The following is a 20,027-nucleotide window of genomic DNA, read 5'->3' on the forward strand; positions in this document are numbered from 1 at the left end:
TTCAACATAACTGTTGAATCAAATCTGGAAATTTATGTCATTGTTCATGTTTAAAAACAGTCAGCACACTTAGATGTGTGTAGTTTTTCAGTCTTTTGCAGCTGAAGTGAGGGATTCTGTAAATTTTAATTTTCCAGTTGAACACTAGTCAGGTCACTTGCATTGGGTATGGAGTATAAATGTTAAGTCATTAAAACTAGTTTGAAACATTTTAAAAGCAGGAACTAAGTCAAACAGATCCTTCAAAATACATATTTTTAAATTCTTCCTTCTAGATGAAGTTCTGTCCTGTGGAAGTTAGATTATCTCCCATCTCAAACCATGGGTGGGATGCATTATCAAAGCAATCAGGGGAAATTTGTATTTTTGTTGTATGCTGTGTTTTTGTTCCTTAATGACTTACAGTAGTTATCCATAATGTGTTTGTGTGCTTTGTAAAGGTTCATGGGGCTCTTGCTCAGAAAGATCACAACCTGAGTTTAGAGAGGGATGCGGAAGTTAAGGCATGGGAAATAATACTGGGCAAACTTATATGCAGCTTTCTGTCTTCTGGCTAAGTGTTGATTTTAGCATTTCCATTAATGTTAATGAGCAGTATTAAAATGTCAGAAGGAAGAAGAGTGCTCACAGAAAGCATTTATAAGAAACTAATAAAACTTGTATTTTGAGGAAAAAAAGAAAAAAAGGGCAAAACCCCCCCCCCAACAAAAAAAACGAGTGGATTTTCTGTGTACTCCTACTTGGTCAGATTTTGCCTGAAAATGTTAATGCATATTTTGAAAAGTGCTGTAACAATGAATGCTATATAACTATATTGATAAAATTTACAACTGTATAAAGGTAGTTCATGAAGGATTGATAAAATAGTACGTAAAACTTCTAACAAATTATTTTCTTGGTAGCCTGCATATAGTAATCTTATATTTCTCATCTACTACTCAGGTATGCAGCATGCTTAAGATACCCATTTAAAATGTTTTAAGCAGCTGCAAATGTATCCTGTCTATAACATTTGATGGAAAATACTCTTTTAAAGTATTTTTAATACTCATAAAAATAGCTCGATTTTTTGTGTGCTTTACCGATAGTTTGGTATGGGTGACAAAGTTAGTAAGGAGACACTGTGTTGTGGTTTAACCCCAGCCAGAAACTAAGCCCCACAGAGCCACTTGCTCACTTCCCCCATCCACCCAGTGGGATGGGGGAGAGAATCAGAAGGGTAAAGGTGAGAAAACTCATGGGCTGAGATAAAGACAGTTTAGTAGGTAAAGCAAAAGCCACACACACAAGCAAAGCAAACCAAGGAATTCATTCAGCACTTCCCACCGGCAGGCAGGTGTTCAGCCATCTCCAGGAAAGCAGGGCTCCATCACACGTAACAGTTACTTGGGAAGACAAACGCCATCACTCTGAACATCCTCCCCTTCCTCCTTCTTCCCTCAGCTCTATTTGCTGAGCATGACGCCATATGGTGTGGAACATCCCTGTGGTCAGTTGGGGTCAGCTGTCCCGGCCGTGTCCCCTCCCAACTTCTTGTGCACCCCCAGCCTGCTCGCTGGTGGGGTGGGCTGAGAAGCAGAAAAGGCCTGGACTCTGTGTGAGCACTGCTCAGCAGTAACGACAACAGCCCTGGGTTATCACACTGTTCTCAGCACAAACCCAAAACGTAGCCCCATACCAGCTACTACGAAGAAAAGTAACTATCCCAGCTGAAAGCAGGACACACTGCGAAGGCAGATGAGATAATTTAATTCAGTAATGTAATTCAGGGCTGTATACGCTCCTTTAACATCCAGGCCTTTTCTTAAATGTAGTTTGATGCATTGTACAAACCATATTGTCTAAAAGAAGCAGAATACAAGTTAGCACATGACTAATAACTGGTTTTTGCTTTCACAAAATGCCTCTTAGCTTTAGATTTCAAAGTGGTTTTGTAGAGAAGTGTAGGTATTTTTCTCTTTTATAGATGTGGACCCGATATACAAGAAGCTAGTGACTTGCTTAGCACAGAGGAATGGATAGGTTGATTAGCTAGGGGTACGGAACTGCACCCACCTTCTCAAATGTCATCTTAGTGCCCTCTTCAAACCTTCTTTCTCATTCAACCTTTTACATGGGTATCAATGCCTATTTCTGTACCTACGTATGGTAGTGAGGTCTTAACAGTGAGACATTTTCCACTTCTGTTTTTAATAGATCCCTTCTGCTTGCGGAGCTTGAGAAGGAAGAGAAAGAAAAGGACTGGTATTATGCCCAGCTTCAGAACCTGACTAAAAGGATTGATAGTCTCCCCCTTACTGAAAATGTAAGTACCTTCAGTATGTTTGGTCATGTATCTGGTGCTGTGATCTCTGTTTAAATGCTCTGTGTATTTTGTGAAGTTGGTGACTTTCTCTACTATTATTTTAATTTAAAACATTATTTATTCACTATGTAAAACTAGCTTAGCCTAAACAATGCATTTTTCGTATATAATTTTACACATTTATACTGATAGGTATGAATTTTGTCAGTGATAGAGAGGAGCACTGCAAAGTCATGGCGACAAATGAATTACATGTCAGTATGCTGCTTCCTTAACTCTATCCTCCAAAGGTCTTTTCTCTATCCATTCTGTTATTTAGTGGATTCTTTTCTTTTTGAGAGCAATATTAGCCTAAGAGACAATTAAGGAGCTCTTAATTTATAACAGCAAGAAAGTGGTGCTATAGCCTGTGCACGTATTGTTGCTCTAAGCTTTTACCTTGGCATCTCCAAACTATTTATCGTCAAGTCACCGTTATCTGAGATAATGAAGCCAGATAGCACAGGTTTTCCTGTTGTCAGAGCTCAGCAACTTGGATATATTTGCAGTGCATTCCTTCTCACATACAGTGTTGGGAAGACCTGGTTACATGTCTTTACCTGATCAGGAATCAGTCAGCCACTTGGAAATGGAAACAGAGAATGGAAACGCTTCCGTGACGGGGTGGAGCAGCTGCACTTCAGCAAATGTAACACTGAGTCATGGCTGAGCTTATCAGAGCACCAGAAGCAAGGGGAGAAGATCTGAAAAGGATCTTGATCAAGTGCGAACCCTTCCCAAGGACACAGCTGTGTCTGTGTCACTCTGTTGTAGGTTTTAAGATTGTCTCCCCAGTTTCATAGGTAATGAATTAACTTAGGCCTTCTTATGATTAGAATGTCTTACTTAACATCTACACTAAATCTCTTTTGTGATAATTTATATCCATTACTACTTACTCCAGCCACAACAAAATGACAGATCCCATTCTTTTTAGTAGCATTTTATGTACTTGTAGATGATTGTCTCTTTTTGACTCTCTGAACTGATCTTGGTACAGTCTTCTGGAAGGACTGCTCTTGGAGACTCATTCATTTGCAAACTGAGTAATTGTCCAAAACCAGTCAAGTGCTTTGCTCCTGCCTTGAAAAATCTGTATCGGTTGGAATGTCTTCCCTTAAGCTGTGTTGTTGTTCCTGAATTGAACACTTGTCCTTTTAGTTAGGATAGTTAAAAATAGGGTAGGTGGCAGATGAATACTATCACTATGTGCAGTAGTTTGATACCCCTGAATACTTCTGAAAATACTGATTCAGATGGCATGCATAACAATTTTATTGGTATGCTGACATTCGTTAATAGCCAGATATTATAGGCTTGTAAGAATGGTACTGTCTCAATGTTTATCTATTACGTTTAGTCATTTGGCAGAACTTACAGGTAGTCTGTTGGTTAAAAACAAGAACACATAATAATGTTTAATAATGCAGTCATATTTTAAGGATCTGTTACTATGTTTTGTTTGTTTATGCAGTTTGGTGTGGAAAAGTAATTGTTCTGCTTTTGTTCAGAGAAATACATAGTTTACATAAATGTTATTTACTAAAATGCCTTCTCTGTACTTCAATTTCAGTTCTCCTTGCAAACAGATATGACCAGAAGGCAGCTGGAGTATGAGGCAAGACAAATCAGAGCTGCAATGGAAGAACAACTAGGTACTTGTCAGGACATGGAGAAGCGAGCACAGGTATAGTTTGTCTTTCATAATTAGAAGGAAGGGGAAAAGTTTTCCTGCATTTTTATTCAATTATTGGTAGTTGTATCTTTAAACTGTGTGTAAACACAGTGATATCTTAGAGCATTTAGTTGGCCTTTCAAACACAAAAATAGGAATCAGAACATAGGAAATAACTACTCAGCAAAAAGTACCCTCCTCTGCCTGTTCAGAAGAAGACTTATGAGTAGGCAGAGGTAGGCAATTTCTTCAAAAGAAAATACTTTTTAATGATTATTTGTTTATAATTTATTACCATTTTAGCTTCAAACAATCATATATTTGCTCTGTTTTGCATCTGTCATGCTGGGTTTTTTCATGCTTTTTAGTTTAGAATAAAGTCCAGCTACTTTTGTTAAGTTTCCTTAATGAGAAACCATGTATCAAGGAATAATCTTTGAAAACAAAGTATTCAAGTGAGTAAGTGAGTGGCTGTGTGGTGCTTAGTTGCTGGCTGGAGTTAAACCATGACAGTAATTCACATACATATCTGGAATTTGTTTGCTCTCATGAAGAGCTGTTTTGCATTCATGATGAAGACATGTACAATTCTGTATGCAAATCATGTTACATGCAAATGTTACACATTTGGAAGTATAACTCAGAATGTAATTGTGTGGAACCTGTAAATGGAATAATCAGTTGCTTGCTGGTTATAAAAACCATTCCCCCATGGTAGTAGAACAACAATTTGTATTATTTCCTACCATTTATTTCCAGAGATGTTAAATAACCAGCTTGGTAAGATAGTCTGGTTTGGTTTTTTTTATGGTGAATGTTATAAAAATAAGTCCTTTCAATAAAAATAGGCTGTTTAGGCTCTATTTTTCTTGCTAGGTTTACTCAACACAAAATTTTGCTACATAAGAAACATTTCTGATTAATTTTGTTTGTAATTAGAAAAGCTGCTTTAAATTTTAAAGTAAGTAATTCAGTAGGACTTTTCAGAAAATTCTTACGGTTACAAGTATTTAGCAAAACAGATATCCTGCGATTGTCAGGTGTGTACATAAAGGCTGTGTAGGGATTTGTCTATATAGATGTACTCAGACAGAGCCAAGTTTAATCTGCCTGGATAATAACTGGCTCTGATGTGGAAGCTGTATGGCTGTGTTATCAAGGTTTATCAGCACTGGTGATGCCCTGCATGAATTCAGCTGTGCAACTTGTGTCAGCCAGTCCTGAGTGAAGGCAGAACAGACTCAGATTTGTCTGCAGATAACTGGTTACCCCTATTACAGAAGAAAGTGTTACAGCATTGACACTAGAACTTCTGGGAAGGTTTTTTTGCTGCTAACAAACTTAAGCTAGAGTAAGGTGAATTAAGCTAAATAGGTATGGTAGGCTGCTAGCAAAATTCTGAATGCCCTCAGGCAGAGAATAAATGCTACCCAGAGATGTTGAAACATTTTACGGTTTTCTGAATTAATGTTTGCCCATGGGCTTATCACAACTGTTTATGTGTAACACATATTTACAGAAATTGCAGTGTCTATTGTGATTATATAAAGATTATAAAGTAGGAAGTAACTACTTTGCATGTGCTTCTTGTGAATTTGACTGGTAATTCCCCTTGGTTTCATTTCATCAAGGACAGGTGCCAAAACTGTGTAGAAGTTCATTGGTGTACAAATACATAAAAGCAAATTCTGGATTATTTCACTGTGATGTTTAAATATGCAAACTGAAATAGTCATATTTGGCAAGTATAGTGAACTTGCTACTTTTTCAGCTTTCTTTCTGCTCTGTATTTTCTTTCCACCCTAACTGATTGTGACACACAATACAATGCAAAACATAGATTTAAGGGAGAGAATGGTTCAGCTGTATAAAGGCTGACATTGCAGACATCTCTGTATTAAGAGTCCCAAAGATTATTCTGTGAGAGAGCTGATAACCTGCTGTTGCCCAAGCGACTGATGCACTAGCCACCCTTTCTTGTGGACCTTAAGATAATGGCCATCTTCTTTCATCTGTCATGATTGGGCTTTGCTTCCTTTAACCTCTTCTTTCTGAAGCAAGTTAGCTCACAGCAACTCACTGTTGATGTTATCTTTTATGAAGATTATATACAAGCACACGCCTCAACAACAATTACTCAGAAAGATGCACTAGAAGACTGTTAGCAATTTATTTTAGTGTTTAATTATTTACACTAACTTGTACTATTCCCTGAAGCTTATAATTTCACGTGGTAGTTCTTAATGTGAAAAAACCCCATACTTAACATGTTTTATTTTGACTATTCAAATGTTGTAGCCTATATACCTAGTAATAAGTAGAAGCAAACTTAATTTGTGTAAAATATAAAAAATAAAAATTCCAATTCCAAGACTGAAATCATGTTCACATAGAATTTTATTTTTCCTTCATGCCAGAACAAGAAGGATCTCACTTTTTTTAGGCTTAGAGTTCCTTAAAAGCTCACAAGAAGTGTTTATTGTCATAAGAATTTATGCCAAAATCCTTAAAAGTTGCTAAAACAGCAGACCACTACAGATATAAGAAAATTTGGATCCTGGAGTCTCACGCATTCTTTTTTCTGTTTGTACAGTGTTTGGTACAAAGTTATGCTCCTGGTTAATGGAACTCCTTGATTTCCCTCTAATACAAATAATGAATTAGTAGAAAGAAGAATAGTCTGGTATTTAAATCTCTGCACTAAAATTGGGAAGGGTGGATTGAATTCCTGTCCCTCTTGAGGACTCCATCAGTGATACTGGGCAAATCATGCAATTTTTTAAATTTTTTTTTTTCTACCTGCAGAAAAATACTTCCCCATGTTTAGGTGTGTATATGTGGATATTCAGATTCTCTTGATGGATTTATGGAATAAATTGCTGGTTACACAGAAAAAAACTCAAGGGGAAATTTAAGTTGCTCTTAAAGACAATGAGAGACATATTCTGCATGCATCACGTCACCAATGCACAGTTATTTCCAGGAATATATTCTTTCTAATACTTAAGAATTTCTTGATCCAGGAGCAAAGGCGGGATGAATTATCTGTTTACCTCATGTTGTGCTGAAGCGTCTATCTCTGCAGCTTTCAAATTTTTATTGGCATTTTTTCTGATACTTTGCTTTACAAATTCAAATTAAATTTATAGTTTAATGTTCATAGCTTTGCATCTCTACTAAATGTTGACGTTTATGCTGCTTTAGTTAATGCATCCTTTGCTTCACAATACAACTTGTATAGAGTATATGTATCCTGTAACATCTGGGTTTTTTAACATTCCCTTCACTAACCACAGAATGGTTGCAGTGGGAAATGAGTAGCAATATGGCTGTAAAAGACTGATTCAGAGATGTCTATAAAATCCCAGACAAACCAAAGAAGCAGTATGTAGTTTTCTTCGTACTTAGCCTGTTAAATTCTTTGAGATTTGTAGGAGCAGAAAATATTCAGAGGCTGTGCATAACCAAAACTCCCAAATAATTATAGTAACTGAATATGATAGAAGTCATTCAGGATTTCATACCTTCAAGACACTCTGCAAATATAAATCTCTCTCAAATCTCTGTAAGGCAAGTAGAATTCTAACATTTGAGACGAAAGTCAAATAATTTGCTAAAGATCTGCACAAAGTATCAGTTTCAGAAACAGGAAAATTGTGTAAGTTACTAGAGCATTTTTCTTATACCTGAATGTGTACTGTATGATGACCTATTACATCCAAATGAGTATCAGTTTTATTAAAAACCCAACTACCCACTAAGCTTTAAATGTTTGCAATCATGCCTGTGTTTTATTACAAAGAACACTTGAATTACCACATGAATGAAGTAGTTTTGTAGTCAGCTGTATTGGAACAGAACTCTTCATATTGCCATTCTATACAGTAAGTAAAAGAAGTTTTGAACAAAATCAAACAAAAATGCATTCATTTCAGGTGAGGGTGGCGAGAATTCAACAAATAGAGAAGGACATTCTTCGTATACGGCAGCTTCTGCAATCACAAGCAGTTGAAGCAGAGGTTAGTGAGCAATTATTTGCCTTCTTTGTATTATGGTATGTATCTTTTTCTAAAAAACACCCTGAATTATGTGAATAAAGTGATAGGCAAGATTATTTCCATCAGCTAGTGATGTCACAGTTAATCAGTAGTTTATATGTAGGCTGTTACTTGCTCTCTTAACAGTGAACTGAGGGTGGAATACTTGGATTAGTCTTCATGCTACTATTGAACTTTAATCACTAATGATATATCAGAAGTTTAATTTGAAATTTCAGTAAGAATGGCAAAGTGCAATGTATTATAAAGGCTGAGTCTTGGTTTTAGCAAATAGTTATAACAAACAGTTGTACATGCCTTTCTAAATATGAATCTCTGATAAGCACCTTTGTGGTTTGCTTGTCTTTTGAGAGAGATAAGATTAAAAAGAGGGTGAGTACAGCTTCTGTCAGACTTCATTGTAGAAGCCTGGCATATTTTTAGTATTTAAGTGTTGGGTTCTGTATTAAGAAATACAAGATAATGTTTTCTGTAAATACAAAGTCTGTAGTAGTAATTGCCATTAGCAAAAACTGCTGTCACAGTGGAAATTCACTTACAAGGTCAACTCCATTTCTCGTACTGGTAAATTAAATATAAATTTTATGTTGGACCTGAATATTTTATGGTTTATCTTCACCCAGAGTAACTACTGTGAAAGCTCAGAGTAGCATTTTGGTTACTAAGGAATGTATATTTTTCCATTTTGAAAAATAATGATTTCATAATTGCAGGATTCGGGGGGAAATCTGGTTTTGTAAGTGAAGCAGACAATAGTGTGTATAATCAAAGTTGCCTGGTCTTTTGACATATTAGCCAATCCAGGTGTTTATACACATTGATGAGATCCCCCCTGAGCATTCTCTTCTCCAGGCTGAATAGTCCCAGCTGTGCTTGCTCCAGTAAGTCCATATCTTTATTGTACTGGGGAGGCTGGAACAGGACACAGTACTCCAGATGCAGCTTCACCAGCTGAGTAGAAGAAGGATCACCTCCCTCAGCCTGCTGGCAACACACTTCTTCATGCAGCCCAGGATACTGTTAGACTTTTTGCCACAAGGGTCCATTGCTAGCCTATTCAACTTGCCCACCAGGACCCCAGGTCCTGTTCTGACAAGCTGCTTCCCAGCTGGGTGTCCCCCAGCATGTACTGGTGCCTGGGGTTGTTCCTCCCCAGGTGCAGGACTTTGCGCTTCCCCTTGTTGAACTGCGTGAGGTTCCTGTTGGCCCATTTCTCCATCCTGTTCCAGGTCCCTCTGGACAGCAGCGGGACCCTCTGGTGTATCGGCCCCTCCTCCCAGTTTGGTGTCACCTGCAGACTTGCTGAGGGTGCACTCTGCCCCATCATCCAGCTCACTAATGAAGCTGTTAAACAGGACTGGACCCAATATTGACCCCTGGGGTACACTGCTAGTTACCAGCCTCCCACTAGACTTTGTGTTACTGGTCACAATTCTCTGGTGCTCAGCTGTTCTGCCAGTTTTCAATCCACTGTCCACTGATCTAACCCATACTGTCAGCTTGTCTATGATGATGTTATGGGAGACAGTGTCTGAAGGCTTACTAAAGCTGATGTAAATAACATCAGCTGCTCTTCCTTCACCCACCAAGCTAGTCACCTCATTGCAGAAGGGTCAAGCCTGTGACCTTTGTAAAACCCTGCAGACTGCTCCCAGTCACCTTCTTGTCTTTCATGTGTTTGGGAATGCTTTCTAGGAGGATTTCCTCCATCACCTTCAATTGCCAGGGACTGAAGTGAGGCTGACGAGCCTGTAGTTTCCTTGATTTTCCTTCTTGTTATTCTTGAGGATAGTGACATTTGCTTTACTCCAGTCTTAAGGAACCTCTCCCTGCTGCCATGACCATTCAAGAGTGGCCTCACAATGGCATCATCCCTCTCCCTCAGCACCCACGGGTGCAACCCATGAGGCCATTAGGACTTGCATATGTCCAGTTTGTTTAAGCTCTCCCTATCCTGGTCCTCCCCACCAAAGGTAAGTCTTCGTTGCTCCAGACCTTCCTTCTGGTCTCAGGGACCTGGATTCCTGAAGGGTGGTTTTACTGGTAAAGACTGAGGCAAAGAAGGCATTGAGTACTTTGGCCTTTTCTGTGTCCTATGTCACCAGGTCCCCTTCCCCATTCAGCGGAAGGCCCACATTTTCCCTAGTCTTCCTTTTGCTGTCTACATACCTGTAGAATCCTTTCTTCTTGCCCTTCACTTCCGTGCATGACTAGACAGCAACTCCTTACTCCTGGATTATGTGACCCCACTTCTGCCTCTTGTATTCTTCCTTTTAATGCCCAGGTTCAGTTACAAGCCTCTTGCTCATCCATACAAGCCTCCTGCTGCCCTTACTTTGTTTCCTACTTGTTGGGATGGACCTTTCTTGAGCTTGGAGGAGCTCAAGATCCTTGAATATCAGCCAGCAGTCCTGGACCAGTCTTCTCTGCAGGGCTGTATCTCATGGGATTCTTCCAAGCAGAGACCTGAAGAGGCTGCAATCTGCTCTCCTGCAGAGCAGGTCTGTGGTCCTGGTTTTTGCCCTTCTCCCTCATCTTAGGATCCTGAACCCTACCATCTCATGGTCACTGCAGCCAAGGCTGCTTCTAACTTTCACATCCTTGACCAGTTCTTCCTTTTTTGTAAGTATCAGATCCAGCACAGTACCTCTCCTTGTTGACTCTTCAGTCACCTGTGTCAGGAAGTTGTCATCAGAGCAGTCAAGAAATTAGAATGTTTCGTCCTGCTGTTGCCCCTCCAGCAGATACCAGTGTGGGTGAAGTTCACCATGAGGCCCAGGGCCTGTACATGTGGGGCTTCCTCCAGTTTCTTGGAAAAGGTCTCATCTGTTTCTTTTTCCTAATCAGGAAGTCTTTAGCAGATAGCCACTACAACAGCACCCATTTTGGTCTGCCTGCTAATCTTCATCCCTAAGCTCTTGACTGACTCCTGACCCAAGCTCTTGACTGACTCCTGACCCATCCCTAGGCAGAGCTCTATGCACTCTAACTGCTTTCTCGCATAAAGGACAACTCCTCCTTGTAATCTTAGAATCATGGAATCATTTAGGTTGGAAAAGATCTTTAAGATCATTGAGTCCGACTTAAATCTTGACACTGCCAAGTCTCACTAAACTGTGTCCCTAAAGTGCCACATCTACGCGTCTTTTAATACTGCCAGGGATGATAACTCAACCACTTCCCTGGGCAGCCTGTTCCAGTGCTTGATAGCCCTTTAGGTGAAGAGATTTTTCCTAATATCCAATCTAAATCTCCCCTGGTGCAAGTTGAGGCCGTTTCCTCTTGTCCTATCACTTGTTACTTGGGAAGAGAGACTGACACCCACGTCGCTACAACCTCCTTTCAGGTAGTTGTAGAGAGCCGTAAGATCTCCCGTGAGCCTTCCCAGCCTGTCCTTCCTAAAAAGTCTGTATTCCTCAATTGCAGCCTTCCAGTCATAGGAGCTGTCCCGCCATGTCTCCATGTTCCCAGTGAGGTTGTAGCCCCATGACTGTACACGCTTTAACTCCTGCTGTTTGTTCCCCATGCAGTGCACATTAGTGTAGAGGCATGCCAGAGAGGCACCCAGCTGTGCCAGTTACCCAGCTTTCCCCACAAGGCTGTACTGCTGCACCTCCTTCCTTACATGCCTATGCTCAAGGGGATTCCACTTCATCTCAGTTGTATGGATTGCCCTTAGGTTCCCATCAGCCAGGGCCCTTGCCTTGCCTGCCCTACCCCCAGCTTCCTTACTCGTTTTGTTGAGGAACTGCTCTGTCCCCTGTTGTTTCTAGCTTAAAGGTCTCCCTACCTGGCTGGCCAGCCTCTCAGCAGATACTTTTGTCCCATTTAGTCAGATCCTGTCCCCAGAGTGTTTCTCTCTGGTGAAAAAAAAAAAAAGCACTGTATTTTGGACTTCCTTAAGCTGAAGGACTCAAACGGCATTGAGATGCAACTACAGAATTAAGGAAGTTTTTCTCTTAATTCTTCACTCCTTTCACTACGTTATTTGGGTGCTGAATACATGGAAATTCTAATTTATTGAAATTTTGTTCTGGTGTGCCTTATCCTTACAGTGTCTGGTTGACTAGTTGTATAGTTACAAGTTTTAGGACAGAGTTACCAGGGTGCTAGTGACAAAGGTGGCAGTCACTACACACTTAGTAGCACTTTATAGTGTATTTTAATAATTTCCAAAGGATGACCATCTTTTATGGAAAGCAACTGGATCTAATTCTTAAATTGCCTGGTGGTAAAGAGGAACGTAGTAGCAGTCAAACTGCAGAGTCCATATAGCTGAAAAATTAAAACACGAGACATTTATTGTCTTTTTATACTGTGCCTGATATAGCGATACCCACATTGAACGTGTTCCTTATGTTTATAAAGGTTTATAACAATAGTAAATACCATAGCTTGTCTACTTACACAGTGGGCCCCTGTGGTGATGCCAGTCACTGTGGAGCTCAAGTGCAATATATCTTGTAGACCAAGACCAAATACAATACTGCACCATAAAAACAGCTTTTGGAAATCAATGAGCAGAGAAAATTCTGGCTCACATTTTTACAGTTTGGCAGATTACTAAGTCTTGTAAATGCTACTAGAAAAAGTTGAAGTAATTTACCTGCAAGTGATGATACCTTCAAATTTTGTGAGACTTCGTTAGATATTTTGCAAGATTTTCAGAACAAGGTTTGAAATCCACTGTAGAGTTAGACCACTCCAAAGAGAATTTTTGGCTGTCAGGTACAAATCTGAAATTATTTAAAAGAAAAAAGCAAATTCTTGGCAAGTGTTTAATATGGAGTATTCATTTTGTTATAGTGGTACAGGCCTTTCTTTCATAATATCTGTCATTTGAAACATATGAAATATTTCCATTGGGCAATGTTGCTGTAGATAAAATGTAAAGGATTTATTCCATACAGAACTCAGCAAACTTTAAACTGTTTGGACTGTGATGGACAGGGGTCTCTCAAGTATTTGATTCAGTAGACTTTCTTTTTTCTTTGGCTCAACTGTAGCAAAATTGTTTCAATCTTATGGTTTCTTATTTTTGTTTGTTGCATTGTTCTTTGTCATACCTTTTTACTTAAAGCTGTATGTGTATTGTGTTTAATATGAAGTAATGGCAAAATAAACATTTTCTGGTATCTAGACAACAATAGTATATCTGTAGTTTTTCAATACACAGAAAATAATAGAGTGGTTGAGTATTGGGGAAAAACCAGTGGTTTAGGCATGGAAATATCTTCTGTCCTAATAAATACACAAGGGGCTGCTTTGGCAGCTCATGTTGACAAAGTATTAGGTAAAATGATTTGTAATTGGTTGACTTAGCAAAAATTATCAAGGCCTGCTATGCTTGCGAATGTCATAAAATAGCTAGAGATTTATCATTTTTCTACTAGTAAATACAGGGAAATTAATAATTGATAAGTGATAGCTATTGTTGACTTCAGAAGCACTTAGAAAATAGTGGCAAACAAGATGGAGGGAGCAACTCTATCTTCCTGTAATAGGCACCTGTGGTCTTCCACCATTTTGCTGCAAGAGCAAACAAACATACTGTGTTAAAGTGACTTTTGTAGTCTGATGCCAGAATTCAGAAATTGCAAAGGGCTATAAACCCAGTTTATTCCTCTTCAAAAATTATGCTTCAAAATAGGTGGTGCTGTTTAACCCAGGGGACCTGTGTGCCATTCTCTAGCTGCTGTACCTCATGTACAGGTTACAGTGTCTGCGGCTGTTTACATGCTCTGGTTCTTTGCTGATGTTGTTTGTAGTTTATATATTTTCATCTACAGGTCCTATGTTCCGTGTTAAAAGGTAGTGCAAAGAGGGGACATACTTGCAGTGGTTATACTGTCTTTATAACCACCAATCCACAGTCTGGCAGATGAATATTGATTTATTTACAGTAATACTATATCCATAAAAATATATTTTAATCATCCTTTTGTGTGGATACATATTATTTTTATATAATATCAATATATAATAAATATATGTTGGTACTTAAATATATATTAACACATCTATAATAACATATCTATTTATGTTTATGTAAAGAATCAGTTTTCAGTAAATACCTGCTATCTGTTGCCTGTGTTACTGTTAACTCCTTTGGGCCAGTCTGCATGAACGGAACAGCTTCATACTACAGATTATTTCTGTAGCTGAACTGGTAAAAACTGTGAACTTGCAGATTTGACATTCAAGCCCAGCCAATGACTCATCTGACAATAATGTGTGTGCATGTTGTGAGTGCATACTGCATTTAAAGTTATATAAGCCCCGCTAGTAACTGTTAAAAATTGCCTTATAATTGTAAATTAATTTGGGTGTTATGTTGACTACTTTTTGTAGCGGCATATATTTGAGAGTGCTTGAGTGGGAGCGGGAAGCCACCTCATTCATAAGTAGCATGTAGCAAACAAAATCTGTGTGAATGGGAGAAGGACAGAGTGCTGAGGAGAGTGGAAACTCTTGTCAGGGAATGAAATATCTCTGTGCTTGTGCTCTGGATGCATCAGAACTATTTAACAGATATGTTATCATTACCACTGCAAAAAAAATCGCCCCAAACCCAGGAGTGTTCTTGGAAGAGTAGTAGTATTCCCCCTCAGGTGACCCGGTGGGTCAGAGCCTGGCTAATGAACAGTTCAGCTTTTTGCCTGTAGGCACATTGAGTGCTATTTCCTTCATGGGATTGAAAACTACTGTCACCTAATGACTGGAAAGTTCTGTCCTGAGTTATACCGGACACTTAGATCTAGATTTTGTGAAACTCATCATTTATCCTTTATTCAAGACTGAAAGTACTGTGAGACAGGGGTTCAGCATATAATACATTATACTGTATTCAGCACATAGTACGGCAAGGCCTGATCTTCACTGGGTCCTCACTCTTACATAGGGAACCAAATTTCTTTAGTTGTTGTATGAGCATGGACAACAGTATTATTTCATACACAACAATAGAGATGGTGAATTTTAGAATTAGAGATAAGATTTAAAAGAATAGTAACATTGTGTCTCATTTTGTGAGTTTTGCTTTGTGGGTTACTCATTTTCCATAACTGAACATACAATGTTAAGAAAAATGTTACCTATCATTGTTTTCAATTTTCTCATGTTATTACTTTGTCTAGTACTGCTGTGTTCTTTGACATACCTTATTCTTTTAGTTAAACTGTATAGATTTAATTTTTTATGTTTATCCCTGAATTATCACTTCACACGTATTTAGTTAGTTACTGGTTTCTGAAATTCTGTTCAGCGTTAAATACTTTCCACGTTTGAGAATCTAATGTCTTTATGTGAACAAAATAGTTATTATGCTAGTGATACTGTATGATTTTGATCACCAGGTAACTAAAGAAGTTTCAATGAATGTACATTGAAGAGAAGTATGTTTCTGCTAAAAGTTAAAGAGAAATTTACATAAAGCAAGATGAGGCAGACTGCTATCATGGGCTGTACTGCTCAAGAACATTGCAGAGCCGCATAGAAGCTGAACTTAATATACCAAGTGTAGTTAAATTAACTGAGAGGGATAGAAGAGTGTTGTCTGTTAAGGTAGTAGCCTCTGAGTCTGAAAAATGAGGTTTGGCATCAAAACTAATACTTTGAGAATAATCGTGCTTCAGAGGTAAGGGTATACATTTTCAACTCCAGATTTCAAGCCAGTTCCATCGACAGGATTATTTATGTCTTTCTGAAAACCTGAAACATTTTAAATGTTGGATAGATAATGTAGTGTGACAACAATAGATAATGTTGGATACTTCACAACTGCTCAGTTATTTTATTTACTTTATCAAGAAACTGTATTCAAAGGCCTGATTTTCGCGTTGATCTCATGATCCCTGTCAGTGGCAGGGACACCAGTTCAATTTTCATGTAGATGTATAGAAAATTGGGTCTCTTGAAGGAACTGAAACGTGTCTGTACCAGCTTGCCAGATCAGTTGAAATTATTTTGATAAAATATTAAATGGATCAGCATCAGGTTGTATAAATTTTATTTGCATCAAAGTGGTTATTCCTGCACTGTTTGTCCTTAAAATTTTGAAGGATTCTTACAGTACAGGTATCCTTCTGTTGACACAGAAATTACTCATCTTTGAATGCGAAGCTTAATTAAACTATGCTAGCCGTAGTCTCCAGTAAATGTACAGATCACGTGACAGTGCAGAGAAGAGAGTTGTTTGCTCCAATTCTGTTACATTTCTGATAGTGATGTGAGCACAGCTGGTGGAAAATGGTGTTCCTGTGTGTCACAGCAAATCCTTTGTCTTGCAGGGCTATAATCCTCAGAGGACATGCCTCACTTTCATCTTGCAGTTTTTCAAAGACACTCGGTCTCAGCTGTTAATTTTTGAGGCTAAGGTTATGAAATACAAAGTACTGTTCACTGACTTTGTGAGGATGCAGCATTGATGCATTCACAGTCTAGAAAGCTTTGAATGGTAAAGTGTACTTCACTTCTGTATGTAATTTCATAAACTCTTATATTAACAGAGAGCACCTCAAAGCAAGCATGATGCAGGTTCCCATGATACAGAGAGGCAGAATGAAGGTCAAGGAGCAGCAGAAATCGGCGTGGCAACTAGCAGTACCGGGCAGGTAAATTGATTATTTTGTTTGTTGATAGTATAAATAAATAGTCAAAATGTACAATGCTTATATATTGGTATATGCCTTACGATGTTTGTATGCCTGCTCATTTTAAAAAGATATATGTTTTTCTTCTTTACATCTATACATGCATGAGAAATTTCTTGTATTTATTGGAAAGAAATGTTCTAATAAGATGAAGTATAAATATTCAATAATGCAGGGAGCATTTTTCTTTCGTTTAAATGATTAATGAGCCTAATGCTATGAAGGAGATAACAAGAATGACTACAGAAAATGTATTTTATTGTAGGTGAACTGTAATATTAGAAGTATGATTTAATTATGGAAAATTTTTCAAATTTTCACTGTAGTCGTTTTTAAAAAAGAGGAGAACCAAATGGTTTGTCATTAATGTTTCTTTAATACTGTTTTTGAAACAGTAGTCTCAATGAGTTAATCTCCTGGAGGTGGACTGAAGGGTTATTTAAATTCTTCTAAATAATCTTTCATTGCTGTTCCTTTTATTAGTGAAATACATTAGTGGAATATTTTGAGGGGTACATTAAATTCTTTATTTGTCTTTCAAAACAAATATTTATCAAAATTTATGACTTCCTTCTTTGGCTAAAAATGCTTTGATTTATTTACCATGTGCTAATGATCATTCCCTTCATGATTTCCAACCGTAGCTGGGACATACCCACTAGTCATTTGAGTTCTTAAAAGTTCACACTACAAATTTAATAGTTGGATTCATACACAAAATATTTTTGCTACTCCAGGGAAGTAGAGTTATTTAAATACTTCTGAAAGTGTCTTGTACAAGAAGATTTATCAGAAAGAATTGTGGTTTGGCTAGAATATTTCACTTGATTAAATATTAAGCACAGCCCATAGTTTTGCTTTCAAAGTATGTTTGATTACCATTTGGAATTAAGTTCCGTCAGCCATATCCAAGCAATTGCTTGAGGCTCTGACTCTAATTCTTATGACAGCTTTATCGTCTGGGAAGAAAATAGTTCAGTGCTGCTTTGGGGCTGAAAGCCTAATGTACTTAAATAATTGATGTATTGTGGCTGTATCTCCGTCTTCAGTCTGTGAATCAGGAGATTTTCTGGACAAAATTTTACAGGGAAGGAAGGAAGAATTGTCATGTCTTGGCAGACCTATGCAAGTGGGAGATTCACTCAATAGTTCATTTGACATCTTATGTTGACGATTTGTGCAGTTTTGAACTTTGCCTCATAAAAATGTATAAAACATGCATATTCCTTCCTCCTGGAGGTGGATAGAGTTGGGGCACTGAATCTGTGTTAAAACAGACATCTGGAGATTATTTACTTTCAGTGCAAGTCCAGACAGAGGAGGTTTAATGGATTGGGCATAACATTTATTTCTGATAAACCAGCTCAATATACTTGGAGCATCACTATTCAGTGGAGTGCAAAAATATTTTAACCAAATCATTTAGTTCTAATTGGTTTTGTTGTCACATAATCAATGTTAATTGAAACACTGCCAATTGAATCTAGAATTTTTCAGGAATTCAGTTATGTCCGTTTCTGCAGCATCTTTCAGCTGTCTTCTCTTTTCCATTACACTCACTATCCTGCTGCTGAAGTAAAATTTTTTCATACCTTTGTTTTGCAAGTTTTATAAAGGAATTCAATGAGATTGTCTATTTTGTTAAGAAAATGTGCCACAAAATAGGGAAAATTACCTAATTGACAGAGTAAATAGCAAGCATAGTAAAACAATGAGTGAAGGATGGTAAAATATGGAAAGAGAAAACAAGATGAAGTAGACAGACAGGAGAAGATTTTGAAAGAGAAGGTTCTACACAAGAAGGGTCCACTTAACATATCCTTGCCATTTCTCATTTTCTCAGATGAATGGCTACACTACACTAGTTTTTTCACATCAGCCTTTAGGAGCCAGTAAGAAATGTAGTTACACTTCATTTGGGCATCCTGGCATCCTCAAAGTAGCAAGGCCACGTGATGTCTCTGAACGGAACAGTTAGCTGAATCAAAGTTGATACAGTTTTGGGGAAATGATAGGAAGATTACACTATTTCTGTCTACACCATGGTGAATTTTAACAGGTAGTGCTCCAAACTTAAGTACTTTTTACCTTCTTGGATTAAATGATCATACTGAACCTAATGATGGAGAATTCCGGCAAGTACCTCATGTTGAACCTGTAGTCCTCTGAATGTAGTTTGAGGTCAAGATGGTATGAAGGCATTGCTTGGTGTAAAAATCTGGGAATTCATTCCTATATTCCTAGCACTGCAGATTATTTTAAGTGAATAATTGAGAAAATCCAATAGAATTTTCATTTTAAGCTTTAAGATTTTGAATTTTTCCTATAGTCAATAGAGAAAATAAGGGTTTGTTTACATAGGAAATATATATTTGAATAAATTGTGTGAATTTAAATAATTCTAGTTATACTCTTTCAGCATATTACTTATTCTGGAACATGCATGAAATGTTCTGGATTCAAATGGGAGAGTGAAATGAGTATAATATTGTGTGTTTAAATATTCCAGTATAGCTAGGATTTTTTTCTGTCTAGTCAAACACTACATAAAGTTATTCCTACCTTTTACTTATAGTCACTTTCAACTTCAAATTTAAGATGTTGAACTGTATGAACAGCAAATACTCGGAGAGGAATATTCTTTCTTTATGATGCACCTAGGAAAAACATAGAAATTATTTCAAAGTGTCTTTCATACGGTTTTCTTCAGTGTGTTACATATTTTTATTGAAAAAAATTCATTCTCATTGATCCAGATAATTTGCAAAACAACATTTTCAAGCTAAGCTAATGATTTCATGAACAGATTTTAGCTTTTGTAGAGGATCAACAAAAGACTGGTGATTACCTCAGTAAAACTGTTCTGATACTGAAAGTGTTCGCTAGTCAAATGTATTTTTAAGTTCCCCAAAGTGAACGGGAAGGGAGGGACATAGTAAGGGGAACTTCATAGATAGGAAGCAGAAGAAAAGAAAACAACAACAAAGAAAAAAAAAAGGCAAATAGTGTGAGTGGATAAAAGGTGATAAAAAAAGGAAAAACATAAATACACAAAATGGATTAAAAGAGGACAAAGATGCTAATAACTGTGTCTTGCTACTACACGTAGCTATTTACAGTAATTTCTAGGAAAATTACAGCAAATAGTGTCAACATTATTTTATACCTTTTCATTAAAAAATGAAATGGATTCATCCACTCATAATTTGCTTTTGATATGGACAAATTCAAGTAGGGTTACTCCTTGTCCAGATGAATTTCTTTTTACTTGTCAGTTCTTGCATACCTGCTTGTGTTCT

General features: G+C 37.7%; 1 protein-coding gene across 4 annotated transcripts in view; it reads left to right on the forward strand.

The window, feature by feature from the left end:
• APC (APC regulator of WNT signaling pathway) overlaps positions 1–20,027 on the forward strand; it is a 103,953-nt gene that overhangs the window by 60,060 nt on the left and 23,866 nt on the right. For all 4 annotated transcript variants that reach the window (XM_069775778.1, XM_069775774.1, XM_069775779.1 and 1 more), the window contains 4 exons: positions 2,197–2,305; positions 3,918–4,031; positions 7,955–8,038; positions 16,585–16,689. In XM_069775778.1, coding sequence (XP_069631879.1) covers positions 2,197–2,305; positions 3,918–4,031; positions 7,955–8,038; positions 16,585–16,689 — 412 coding nt within the window. The remainder of the gene's footprint in view (positions 1–2,196; positions 2,306–3,917; positions 4,032–7,954; positions 8,039–16,584; positions 16,690–20,027) is intronic.

The sequence above is a fragment of the Haliaeetus albicilla genome, chromosome Z (genome assembly GCF_947461875.1).
Source record: "Haliaeetus albicilla chromosome Z, bHalAlb1.1, whole genome shotgun sequence".
In the NCBI taxonomy this organism is placed as follows: domain Eukaryota; kingdom Metazoa; phylum Chordata; class Aves; order Accipitriformes; family Accipitridae; genus Haliaeetus; species Haliaeetus albicilla.